We start from the raw sequence: 13,090 nt of genomic DNA, 5'->3' as shown, positions 1-13,090 counted from the left end.
ATTATGTGGAAGCTAATATTTGCCATTATTTGTGCACTGATTTTGTTGGGAGTGGAAGAAGTTGTTGGCACAGGGGACCTGCTAGTCAGAATTCTGTCTCATGGTGGCAAGTTTCAAACGAGGGCAGCAGTTCTTACCAGAATCTGATCAAAAGGGATGCAAAATCTGGGTGAACTGATACATGAATTGTTGAGTTTCACAGTGAAAATTAAATAATTACATAAGAATTTAATATTAAAAAAGTAACCTTGACGTAGTTTACCTTTCTCCGGGACATGTTTTTAAAACAATGTTACAAACTGCAATTTTTCAAGGCAAAAAGTTTTAGGGGAAAATAATACGTAATTAACCATGAAAGCAAATAGGCACTTCATTAAATTTTTTCATTGTTTTTATTTTGGAAACCTTAAATATTTCAAATGTCGGTTAATTTTGCCTAAAATGGCCAGAATCTAATAGTATTTTATATCTTTCTTCAAAAGTTAATCCTTTAGTTCCTATAGGTGTTCTCTCCCTTTTAAAACCATTTCTTCTCTGACATACAAATTTTGAGACATGGCTTGGGGTTCCTATTTCTAGATTTGCTGCTTATCACTTTTTATTGCTGCTTTTTATTCTTATAGAGATATGACAGAAGTGGTTCATATCAAAGATCGAAAAGAAGTCATCCATGAAATGAAATTTTCTCCAGACGGCTCTTACCTCGCGGTGGGATCCAATGACGGCCCAGTGGATGTGTACGCCGTTGCCCAGCGGTATAAGAAAATTGGAGAATGCAGCAAGTCCCTTAGTTTCATCACCCACATTGATTGGTCTTTGGATAGCAAATACTTGCAGACCAATGACGGCGCAGGAGAACGCCTGTTCTACAAGATGCCGTGTAAGTCCTGCAGGCGTTGGATGTTTGTGAAAATCGAAACTCTGAACCACATGCAGCAAATATATAAGAATGTCATCATGCTCTCAGGGCAAGGAGTGTTCTCAGAAACACGACGCCCCCCCCCCCCCCACCGAATCTCAAACTCTCAAAGGAAAGATTGATAAATTGGAACATATTAAAATAACAAATCACTGTGTAATGAAAGAAATCATGAAAAGACAAGGCAAAGACTGGACAGAAATATTTGCAGTGGTTATGATGGGCAAAGGATAGATAGCTAGAAGTTATAAAGAATGCCTAAAGATAACTGAAAGGAAAGATATCCTAGAAAAATGCCCCAAAATGCTAAACATTTGAGGATTGCGGTCCTCATTTGCTATGATGGTTTTAGTCTGAAATTTGTGTTCTTCATAATTGGAAGTCTTTATGATATTATTTGGTGAAATATGCTAATTGGGATTTAAAAAGTACAATTTTTATTTGTCACCTCCACTATCTCTTTTAGAAGAGATTCATCAGATTTCTATAACATTTAGTGACATTTAGTTCATAATACTAAAATGGCAGAAATAAAAGACAATTTTCTGTTTTGTAATCTTTGACTAATGATTTTTTTAACATAAGAGGAAAATTTTAACATCGTGAATCTTGTCATCAAATAATATTTTAAAATTTTTCCTGAAAAATTAATTTTTATTGGAAAATAGTACATACCATCTAATGTAACCATGGCTTTTTAAAGAACCTCTGCCCTATCAACTTCGCCAGCACACCATCCCTAGGTAGATATTTCTGTGTGTCTACTTTCTTTGCTTGAAATTATTTCATATATATTTTACATATGTGAAAAATAATGGAATACATGTTTATCATTTGCAATAAAAAAGTAACCTCCTGCTCAGTGATAATATCCTAATTTGCTTTCTTGTCCTCCTGTTAGTGAGCATTTGGGCTTAACTTATTTCTAGTTTCTTTGCTGGTACAGATGGTGCATCTCCAAATATCTTCATATAGGGGGGGTTTCCTCTTCTGAGTTACTTCCTTGGACTATATTTTCCAGAGGGGGAACGTTGTTGGGTTAAAGACTGTGTTCTGTCAACTCTCTGAGTTATGTTCATCTTCATGAATTTTTATGTGACGCTGTCAGTCTAGAATTTCTGCGTGCCAATTTGACAGTGTGCAGGTAATGTATAAGAGCGTCTATTCTCACAGATTCTTTATTTGAAAACATTTGTTTATTTTTGAAGAAAAAACTACGAGGTAGTACGCTAAATTGTCTTGATTTTGAATTTTAGAATTGTGTACGACAGGACATTTTCCCAAGCATTTCTGTATCCATGTGTTTCTGCCTTTGCGTGCCCCTGGGTGACCTCCCTCACCAGGTTCTGGTACAAACGGGGAATCGTTTTTTTTTTGTTTTTTTTTTAAAGATTTTATTTATTTATTTGACAGAGACAGCGAGAGCAGGAACACAAGCAGGGGGAGTGGGAGAGGGAGAAGCAGGCTTCCCGCCGAGCAGGGAGCCCGAGGTGGGACTCGATCCCAGGACCCTGAGATCATGACCCGAGCCGAAGGCAGACGCTTAACGACTGAGCCACCCAGGCGCCCACAAACGGGGAATCGTGCCATACATTTGAGAACATACCAAGCACAACTGTCAAGACTCTTTTCCCCTAACCCCTTACATTTACTTAATCAAAATTTGGTGGATTTTCATTGTCTAATGCTTTTAAATTTATATAATATCCATTAAATGTTTACACAAATTTTTGGAGCCTAAATTTTTAAAAATTACTTCTATGGATCTTTGAATTTGAAAAGTAGAAGTTGAGAATAAATTTTTTTAAAAACCTGGCAAACTGTTGGTGACTAAATATGATATATATATTTTCATACAAATCATTTCATCAATCACACAAAGCATACTGTCTGTATAGCAGTTTTGGATATTGCATTGAGTACAATGATCATTTTCTTTCTCATCGCCATATCTGAGTTTTGATCATGCATTCTCTTTAAACCATGCTGGAAGAAAAAAAATCACAAATTGGGTAAAGAGATTAGAATCTTTAGGTTCCTTGGTTTATAGAGGTTTTTTTTTAATTTCTATAAACCTCTACAAGAAAAATGAATAAAGTAAATTCGAATATGCTTTTAAATGTAACATTTTGTTACTATGTATTGATAATTTTCAGCTGGGAAGCCTTTAACAAGTAAAGAAGAAATCAAAGGGATTCCCTGGGCCTCCTGGACTTGTGTGAAAGGCCCAGAAGTGAGTGGAATTTGGCCAAAGTACACTGATGTCACTGACATCAATTCAGTGGATGCAAATTACAACAGCTCCGTGCTGGTTTCTGGCGATGATTTTGGACTGGTTAAATTGTTTAAATTTCCTTGTCTCAAGAAAGGTAAGGCCAAGAGAGAGATTTCATTGAATAAGTATTTAACCTAAAATGTATATGCAGTGTAATTAAGACTGATTTTCTTGGTGTCTATTCTTGCAGATTATTCATTTCATCTTTATATTCATTTTTACTCTTTAACACTTTTAGATAAAATGTGTTGTTGATGTCATTTACTTTTGACGTTCTAAAATATGGGATTTTACCAATTTAAGGCAGGTTTTGTTCACAGAGTTACTACTAGCGAGTTTGTGATTGAGAAGATTCATGTTTCACATTTTAAACAAGTCATAGTTTTGTTTTTATTTCTGTAAATAAACTCATAATTTAAATTATATATTACATTACAGTATTAAAATTCTTTTATGCTTCACGGCTAATTGTGTTTACACATGGAAAGTCAAGCAAAATCCTTTTAGAGGTATTTAAGATAAAATCTGAAAGTGATTGTTCTGGTGATGACACAGTTGTTCAGACCCCTTGTTGTAGCACTAATCTTGCAAACCCCATTTACATAACTGGTGAAATTTTTGAGAGTGGAGATTGGTTCAAAAAAACTCTCCCTTCGCATTTTGTTGTTCTGTTTTATTGTTGTTAAAATCTTGTCACCTCAGTTTTTATGGCACCTTCAGACTTTGTAGAATGTGACTGAATTAGCCATGTAATGACCCTGTCTTCTTCTTCCTTAAAAAGTTGAGGCAAGAGGGGAGGGGAGTGGCGGGATGGGTATTAAAGAGGGCATGTACTGCATGGAGCACTGGGTGTTATATGCAAACAATGAATCATGGAACACTACATCAAAAACTAATGATGTAATGTATGGTGATTAACATAACATAAAAAAAAAAAAAAGTTGAGGCAAAGCCCATACACAGGGTTTTCTGAGATTCCCCACCAGCTTGAAAATCTGATCTTCAGAAAGTAGTCAGTAGGGACATGGTGTGGCCTGAAAACTCGCTCACTTGAACAATTTTTAAATTAAGAAAGGAAAGGGACTGAAAAATGTAATCGGAGAGTCATTGTCGGATAACTGGCAGTTCAGAAGCAGCAACGGTTATGGTTGAGAACTGAACATAAAACGCATAGCAAAGTGGACATCCTTTACACTTGATAAAATGGCCATCACTTTAAAATGCTTGAGGCACAAAATTACCTCAATGTGCCTAATTCACACTCTCCCCTCTCTGATGGGTCTTTTGAGTAATAGGGCATATCCCGTTAGACTGAGCAATGTACTTGCAGAACGTGAGTTAGGCAACCAGAAGGAACGGAATGTGGGAATTGAGAAGAAACATCACTGGGACCCGAAGCAGTACTGTTGGTCTCAAGAGTCAGGACTTGGGAAGAAGTTAATTCATGGAGAGTTGGTATTTCCCGTGTATCTCCAAACATTGTAGGGTGGTCTTGGGTCTGGAAAATAGGAATGGAAAGGGAAATCTTGGGTTTATTGATGAGAATGGGGGAAGGGGGAGGGAGGAGGTGAGCAGTGCTGTCTGTCCGAATGAGACAGCCTGATGTGTAAAACAGCCCTGATGATGATGGCACACAGGGGACATCTGCCGAGTAAGGGAAGGTTGACAGCTGAGTGATAGTGTGGTGGGAGTGATAACAACCTCCGCAGCAGTCTGCGGAAGTATCCGTATTCTCTGAGCAAATTGACTTGTTCACTTTTCATGGCACATGGTTTATAAATCTTGCAGTTTGCCTCAGAGACATTCAGACTTCTGTGGCCTTTCTGTGCCTGAACTACCGGCAGGGGAGTTCTGAAAGGAGTGTTGTTGACAGGAATGGTAACCGTTGGTGGAACTTGTCGCCCTGTAGCCCAGGGTCCCAGTGGCAGGTATGCCCCCAACCTTTGAGCCTGTAACAGCCAAACATGAGCAGGGGCTAGTGACCATGAGAAGTGTGGAGGCTGAGCAAACATGGTAGTTTTCCATTGTGATTAAATAAAACTTCCAATCAAGTTAATTGACACATTTACAATTAATGTGCGTAGGATCCTGCTGCACAGTCTTCTGACACAAATGTTCTGCAGTTAATGAAAATGCCTACAGTGGTTTTTATTTTTACATCATCAAGCCAGTTTTGCTCATTTCATTTTGACAGTTTTCAAATCTTTTAAAATAAGCAGTATCAATACTGATAATTTCCCCTGATGTCATTTAGACTACATTCTGTTTGACCATCATCATACAGAAACTTCCATGAGGTAAAAATTCAAAGCCCTGCTCATTGACATTTGCCATGTCATACTACCTTGGCATCAGCCCTTCTCCAAGGGAAGGCTCTCCTACTTGACTGACTTGTGTGCTGCTGCCCCATTAATCCTTCATACTCTCTCTCTCTCTCTCTCTCTCACATAGTCCTTGAAGAACTCCCTCCTAAAATAAGTGTGTCCTGGATTTTGTAAGACACGAGTTGCATAAACCCTGGACCTTGAGGGGAAGAGTGTTGGCTTTCAGTAGAGCTTGGATGAGCTTGATGCAGGAGAGGAACATAAAGTTCAGGGTGGCTAGAGTGTGATGAATGAGGGAAGCACTGTGTACTCAGAGGCTGGAGAGGGTGGTGGCGACCGTGTCATGAGGGGCCTTGTAGCCACCGTTAGAAATTTGCGTCTTACTCTAAGTGTGGAGGGAAACTATTGAGGGCTTAAAATGGAGGGGTGACATGACCAATCTAAGTTTTTAAACGACCACTTTGATATCATGTGGGATGGATTAGGGACGGGGAAGCTTCAAGTAGACTCTTGTACAAGTCCAGGTGAGAGGTGAGGTGGCTTGGACAAAGGTATTAGGAACAGATGTGAACACAGGTGCATGAGGTTAGGAAACAGTGTCAAGGTAGAGCTGAAGGTCTTGCTGATGGATTGGATGTGGGAATAGAGGGAAAGAGAGGAACTGAGGGTGACTCCTAAGTTTTCGGCTTGAGCAGTGGGGTGGATGGTGGCACCATTTATGGAGATGGGAAAATAAGCAAGGAAAAGTGTGTGTTCGGGGGAGAGAGAGAAAAAGAGAGGGATGGGGATAAGAGAAGGGAAGGAGAACTTAGTCTGTGTTGTTCATGATAAATCTGAGGCACCTGTTAGACATCCAAGTGGACGTGGCACACAGGCCATCAGCAGTCCAGGGAGAATTGAGGGCCGGAAGACGAATGTTTGGCAGTGGAGGGCATATTGACAGTACCTAAAGCCATGGGAGAGAGGACCACCAGAGAAGAGATGAGGGCAGAGGCCTGAGACATCCTCGTGGTTCAGAGAACCAAGGGAGGCCTTGTAAAGTGACCATGTTCTAGGGAAAGCCTGGAAAGAGGTGGACCTGGCCTTCTTTTATTCAATAAATATTTGTTACGTGCTATTGTAAGAGGCTGGAGATACATCAACAAATAGAAAAGGCACAAATCCCTGCCCTCATGGAGCTTTTGTTCTTCTGAGGGGGCACAGTCAATAAAGAAAATATAAACACATCTCATGAGAAGAGCTACAGTGAGAAAGCAAACAGTAGTAGAATGCTCAGATGGGGGCAGCTCGGTGGTGGTATTTTAAATAGTGTGGTCATTTTCACCTTCATATACATTTAAATCATTACCTCTCCAATGAGTATTTTCAGTTGAACAGATGGCTTTCTCCCCCATTAAAGCGGTTCCGTTAGAGGGCCTGCAGTAGGTAGCATTGTTTCTGAAGGAGGGATGCAGTGCTTGCTGGCCCCCTGAAATCTCCCGTAGCCTTTGGAGTACTAGGCCTCCACATGATAGGATGGACCCGGCTTGTTTTCATGACTGCCTTTGTGCTGCCCTCTACCAACCATGTGCGAGACTTTGGTAGTTCAGCTACAACCGTAAGTGCAAATAGCTTTCCTTCCACAGTCATTCCCCGGGGATGGTGTTCACTGAGTAAAGCAGTCAGTGCAAGGGAACAAAATTTAATTCTCCCAGCTCTACATCCATGACTCTGAACAATAATTTGATTTTTTTCCCCACAGAATTATTCTCTGTTTCCCTATTACAAAGGACTCTCTGTCTTATTTTGTATTTGAGTAAGAATGTGTAAGATAATCATTCTGAAGCATTTTATTTTCAGAACCAGTGAAGCGGTAGGCATTATCTGGAACAGGTTCAGATGTGTCTTCAGCCACAGGACTTAAATGTTAAGGCCATTTTTAGCTTAATCCGTACTGGAATAATTGAGAGAATTTGGGGAGCCTTGGCTTGTTATGATATGTAACACTGAAAATTATATTTTCTAATACATTTAAGGATTTTACTTTTCAACATGAAGAGGAATTTAATTTTTTAACCTATGAATCCTATTTTTTTTTCATTACTAATCTTCTCCTCGAAAATATCTTTTCAGGAGCCAAATTTAGAAAGTATGTGGGCCATTCTGCACATGTCACAAATGTCCGCTGGTCCCATGACTTTCAGTGGGTATTGAGCACAGGAGGGGCTGACCACTCAGTTTTCCAGTGGAGATTTGTTCCAGAAGGTGTCAGCAACGGTCTGCTGGAAACTGCACCCCAGGGTAAAAACCAATTGTAATTTTTCAGCATTTTTTTTCTGATCAATAAAAATTGCAAAGAATGTTCTAATATCTCTCCTGAAGATAAAGAGTTAAAGCAATTTTGAAAAATTCATTCCTATAATAAAATTTAAAATTAAAAAGAAAAACAACTTTGAGACACATATGAGTCAGTTGAATAACTTCCTTCAAAGGATTTTGTTTATACCAGATGCAAGTTGAAGGTCAAAGGTTTACATGAGGAATTAGCCTTTAAGAATAACAGGAACAAAGACATTACAGCCTCTTTAGGACAACTGTAACTCTGGCAGGTCTACACAGTGAGACAACAGGGGGACAGAGTAACCTTGGGAGTAGGAGTTGGCTCCAGAATGAAGTTCAAAGAATGGTCCACAATTGGGACCAATGTGTTCCAGTTCAGTGGATATGTAGTCATTCTATTTACTGTGATGTCAGCAGAAATAATCGGCTAATAAAATTTAAAACCAGGTGAGGAAATGTTTTCAATGGGAGAGTTTCTGCAGGTTTTGAACATGGCAATTACTGCCACTAGGTGAACATGGCAAAGGCTAAGAGGATATTTACTGAACTAAGTAGTTGGATTTCCTTTTGCTCCAAGCTTCATTTTGGTAGAACCTTTCCCTGACTTTTTCTTTCTTTTTTTTTTTTTTTCTCTTTTCAAAGCAAGATTTAAACCCAAAGATTTGTTATCTCCTGAAAGTATGGAAATGAGTTCAGTCTTGGAGGGGCAGGGTGGGGGGTAGTTGTCCTTATCTGTTAACGCTCCTGAAAGGAGTATGCTGAACTTAACCAGAAGATGGGGGGGGGGGGGGGAAGATATTTTAAGAACCTACACCAAGTAAAACTATGGTATAGTGATTTTTAAATTTACTTTGCTAGAAGAAAGGAAATATTTTAAATAAATTTATAAGCTCTCTTGGGTCTCCAAACTTTTGCTTGTTTCTCACGGATTGTGTTTCTGCAGAAGGTGGCACTGATTCCTACAGCGAAGAATCTGATTCGGATTTATCTGACGTGCCGGAATTGGACTCTGATATTGAGCAAGAAACTCAAATCAATTATGATCGCCAGGTCAGTAAGCAGAGAGCCTCATAATAAATGCCTTACAGCCCAGAACATCAGTCTCATTGGATTTGGACGTTGCACTAAAAATGGCTGGCACTTGGGCAGGAGAGAATCAAGACAAGAATAAGGAAAATCACCTGCCTCTTGTCTTTAAGTACAGATTGTAAATAAGGCCTTTAACCCGTTCACATAATTAAAATTTTTTAAGTGGAAGGTAGTAGCCAATTTTAAAACTGAACCCATGACAGGGTTTTCTGTCTTTTTTTGCAGAAAAAATACGCAAGTCAGCCACAGAATTTTTCATTTTCTTAACAGATCATGAAAGCATGTGTTTTCTTTACAGAATTGGTAGCCTCAGAGCCACGGTAGTTTGCAAGTGAGCTGGTGTCCTGCTTTCTCTCTTAACTTACAGAGACCATTATGAAGACCATTTATGAAGACCATTATTCATTTAATTAAAGTAAAAGCCCAAATACAATACGCATGATCTCTCCTGTCAGAAATCACCTCTGGTAGAAAAGTTGCACAATTACTATCAAATTGGGTCCTAGTTTTTTGAAAATATACATTTCATTTTAGTGCTGAACAGTGAGTGTTAAAGAGAGCCATCCTTCACAGGAATCTGGAGACTTGTCCCTTTCTTATGGTTGATAACTATAGGTGTTCTGTTTTCTTCCTTGTCATTTCATGAACGTCTGTAAAGCAGACTCTGTACCTGAACATGGAGTGAGTAAGATTTCAGGTTTCAGACACAGCAACTGTCAGTGTTGCCCACGGAGATGTACCATAGAGGCTGGGGGCAGCTGCCAGGTAACCCGTCTCTACGGGGCCAGATCCTGTGCTTTCCATACACCAAATCCAACCCACAATAACCCTGAGAGGTTAAGTACTTTGTCCATGTCCACATCATCCATAGTATTGATAAGAATGCGGATCTGGGCTTCTCTCCAAAGTGCACATTCTATGTATTGCTTGGCTTTGCCTCTGTAGAAGCACTGAACCTTTCCAGATGATGACTTTTTTTTCCACCCCATAATCATCACTCATTGATTCTGTGTTTGAAATATTAGTACAAAGGCAGTCCAACTGATGGTTTGGGTCAACTTCTTGATGAAATCAGCTTGACTGTGCAATGTATTATGCAATAAAACTAAAGGTGAGATTGAAAGGAAATTATTAATGTGGAAATATGCACACACACTAAACAATATTATATTCTGGTATCAAGGGGAAATGGAATTTAAGCAAAGTGAACATAAAATTCAGGGAAAAAAGAAAAGCAATTTTCTTTAGTTGGGAGTTTTGTATTTAGTAAAAAGGTGCTAGTGAAAGAATGAAAAGGCTTGACTCTACTGAAATCCATGCCTAGAATTTATTTATTCTCCCTGGCATCTTATTTTCTAAAGCTTCATCTGTATCATTTGATTTACATTATTTTTTGTTGCTGAGTTACTCCTGAGCAGGAAGTTTTATTCTGTTCTACAGATGGGAATTTTAGGTCCACAGAGGTTATGAGACTTGTTCAAATAAACAGTTGAAATAAATGCCAAGACCAGAAATTCCATTCTCTTGAGTAGTTGATGAGCTGAAAAAAGCATTATGGGCTCAGATGGATAATTAACTTTAGCTTTTACAAGCTTAGTTCATTGCATCTGCAATAGACAAAGCAGTAATGAGGTATCTTCTGACTTCCATTTTTTTTTAATTTTAAAGATTTTTGGTTAAATCCTAAACAGAGACTGTATTATGATAATATTCTTTTAGTTACATAGCTTTATCAAATGAAATTTTTCCTTTATGAAAATGAGCAATTATTAATAGATTTACTTTGTCTTGAATGTGTTAAACTGATCTCTCTCGATAGTAGGTCATGAATACATGATAGAGAAACATTACTTTTTATCTACATTTAGATTAAATTGCAGGAAATATTCTCTGAGTCAGCAGCACAATTTAGGTCCTAGGTTAGGCCAAGACCTTTGCTCTAAATCTCAGAGTCTGATCTGTCAAGATGCATGAGACCATGAAAGAAGATAATTCCATAGAGTGATCACCATGATTTATGAGGTCTGTGTTTTGCAAATGTCAGAATCACCAAGAGATTTCTCACCTTAGAAGAAATTATAGCAAAACATTTTATTGATTTTTATTGATAATTTATTGAGTAATTTCCTTTCTTATTTTACCAGAAAATTGTTATATTTTCTGAATATAAATTATTTAAACTCAAGATGACCTTGAATCCCAATGATTCAAAAGGCATTTCAAGATAGTTTTGTTCATTAGAAAGTAAACTTCATTCTCATGTTTTATGTACTCAATTTGATTTATCTTTTCAAAGAACCAACTCTTAAGTTTGTTCATCTCTTCTATTGTCTTATTCTCTATTTCATTCACTTCTGCTCTAATCTTTATTATTTCCTTCCTTCTGCTAACTTTTGGCTTACTATGCTCTTTTACTTGTTCCCTGAGGTATATTGTTAGGTTGTTGATCTGAGAGTTTTCTTTTTTCTTCAAGTATACGTATATAGCTACAGACTTTCCTCTTAGAACCGCTTTTGCTGTATCCCATTGTTGTGTTTCCATTGTCTCAAGATATTTTTTTAATTTTCTGTTTGATTTCTTCTTTGATCCATTGGTTGTTCAGAACTGTGTGGTTTAATTTCCACATACTTATGAATTTTCCAGCTTTCTTCCTGTGATCATTTCTACTTTCATACCATGGTGGCCAGAAAACATACTTGGTGTGATTTCTATCTTGTTGAATTTATTGAGACTTGTTTTGTGGCCTAGCATCTGATGTATCCTGAGAAGAACTTGCATCCTGCTGCTGATGGCTGGGATGTTTTGAATATGTCTGCTAGGTTATTTGGTCTGCAGTGTTCTTCATCTGGTGTTTCCCTATTGATTCTTTGTCTGGATCATCATTTATCCATTGTTCAGAGTGACACCTTCTCCAGCTATTACACTACTGATGTTTATTTCTCCTTTTCGTTCTGTTAGTATGTGCTTTATATATTTAGGTGCTCTGATGTTGGGTACGTATTTAAAATGGTTATATCTTCTTGATGAGTTGACCCCTTTATCATTATATATAATGACCGACTTTGGTGACCATTTTTAGCTTCTTATGTTCTCAAAAACTTGATTTCCTGCAGTTAAAGACCTCCTGAGAGTGCCAAGATACTAATATTTTTGAAACCCGGAGAGTCTCAACTAAATGTTTCTGCTATGCTTTAAGGTTTACAAAGAAGATCTACCTCAACTAAAGCAACAAAGTAAAGAGAAAAACCATGCAGTGCCCTTCCTCAAAAGAGAAAAGGCTCCTGAGGACAGCTTGAAACTTCAGTTCATACACGGGTGGGTGCCTGTCACCAGCCTTATCAGCCTACCATTGGGTCCCCTCTTCTTGGTGCTGTCCCACTTCAGGCTGGCTCTTCTGTCCAGTGTGTATTTACCTGAAGTAATAATAGAACCATGATTCTCTGTCCGGTTATCTCAGTTGATGTCCTGTAGCCATAACAATGTGTGTATCTAGATTTTTCATGCTTCGTTGACTTCCATACGCATATGTTTCTGCGGCTCATTGTTACTGCACTCTGTTCTCTCCCCCATCCCTGTTCCTGTTACCCCCATATCTCCTGCTCTGTTTAGCTGGCTCCACCTAGGACAATATTTTTTTCAAACAATTTTGCTCACATATGCCCACAATAATTATGAATTTTTAAAAATAATGTACAACCTTCCACACTTTAAGTTGACATCTAAAATTTTTCAATGTAAGGTTAAATGATTGTGAAGAATATAATATCTAGTGCTTTGTAAATACATCATTCATTTAAGGGGATCAATTGGAACTGAAATGTCATAGATATTTGATTCCCACCATCACCAATTTAAAAAATACCTGAACTCATATTTCTATGCTACTTTTCCCATAGAATTTTATACTAATGTACTATTTTTATGCTTGAAAGGCTTTTATTGATCACCCTATCATACATTTTGCAAGGAAAGAAATGTATATAAGTGCAATTTAAATTTAATTCCCTGTGATCCTGAGTCTCTAACTTGTGTTATCTAGTATGGTATCCACTTTTTTTTTTTTTTTAAGATTTTATTTATTTGCGAGAGAGAGAATGAGAGACAGAGAGCATGAGAGGGAGGAGGGTCAGAGGGAGAAGCAGACTCCCTGCTGAGCAGGGAGCC

General features: G+C 38.2%; 1 protein-coding gene across 4 annotated transcripts in view; it reads left to right on the top strand.

Annotated features, from left to right (window-relative positions):
- Nucleotides 1-13,090, top strand: part of EML6 (EMAP like 6) — a 263,755-nt gene that overhangs the window by 156,462 nt on the left and 94,203 nt on the right. For all 4 annotated transcript variants that reach the window (XM_032410977.1, XM_032410976.1, XM_032410978.1 and 1 more), the window contains exons 10-14: nucleotides 624-880; nucleotides 3,076-3,288; nucleotides 7,631-7,798; nucleotides 8,781-8,887; nucleotides 12,123-12,241. In XM_032410977.1, the coding sequence (XP_032266868.1) occupies nucleotides 624-880; nucleotides 3,076-3,288; nucleotides 7,631-7,798; nucleotides 8,781-8,887; nucleotides 12,123-12,241 (864 nt within the window). The remainder of the gene's footprint in view (nucleotides 1-623; nucleotides 881-3,075; nucleotides 3,289-7,630; nucleotides 7,799-8,780; nucleotides 8,888-12,122; nucleotides 12,242-13,090) is intronic.

This window comes from Phoca vitulina, unplaced genomic scaffold (assembly GCF_004348235.1).
Source record: "Phoca vitulina isolate PV1807 unplaced genomic scaffold, GSC_HSeal_1.0 scaffold12, whole genome shotgun sequence".
Taxonomy (NCBI): domain Eukaryota; kingdom Metazoa; phylum Chordata; class Mammalia; order Carnivora; family Phocidae; genus Phoca; species Phoca vitulina.
Note: the sequence above shows the minus strand (reverse complement) of the source record. Positions and strands in the feature narration are given on the sequence as shown.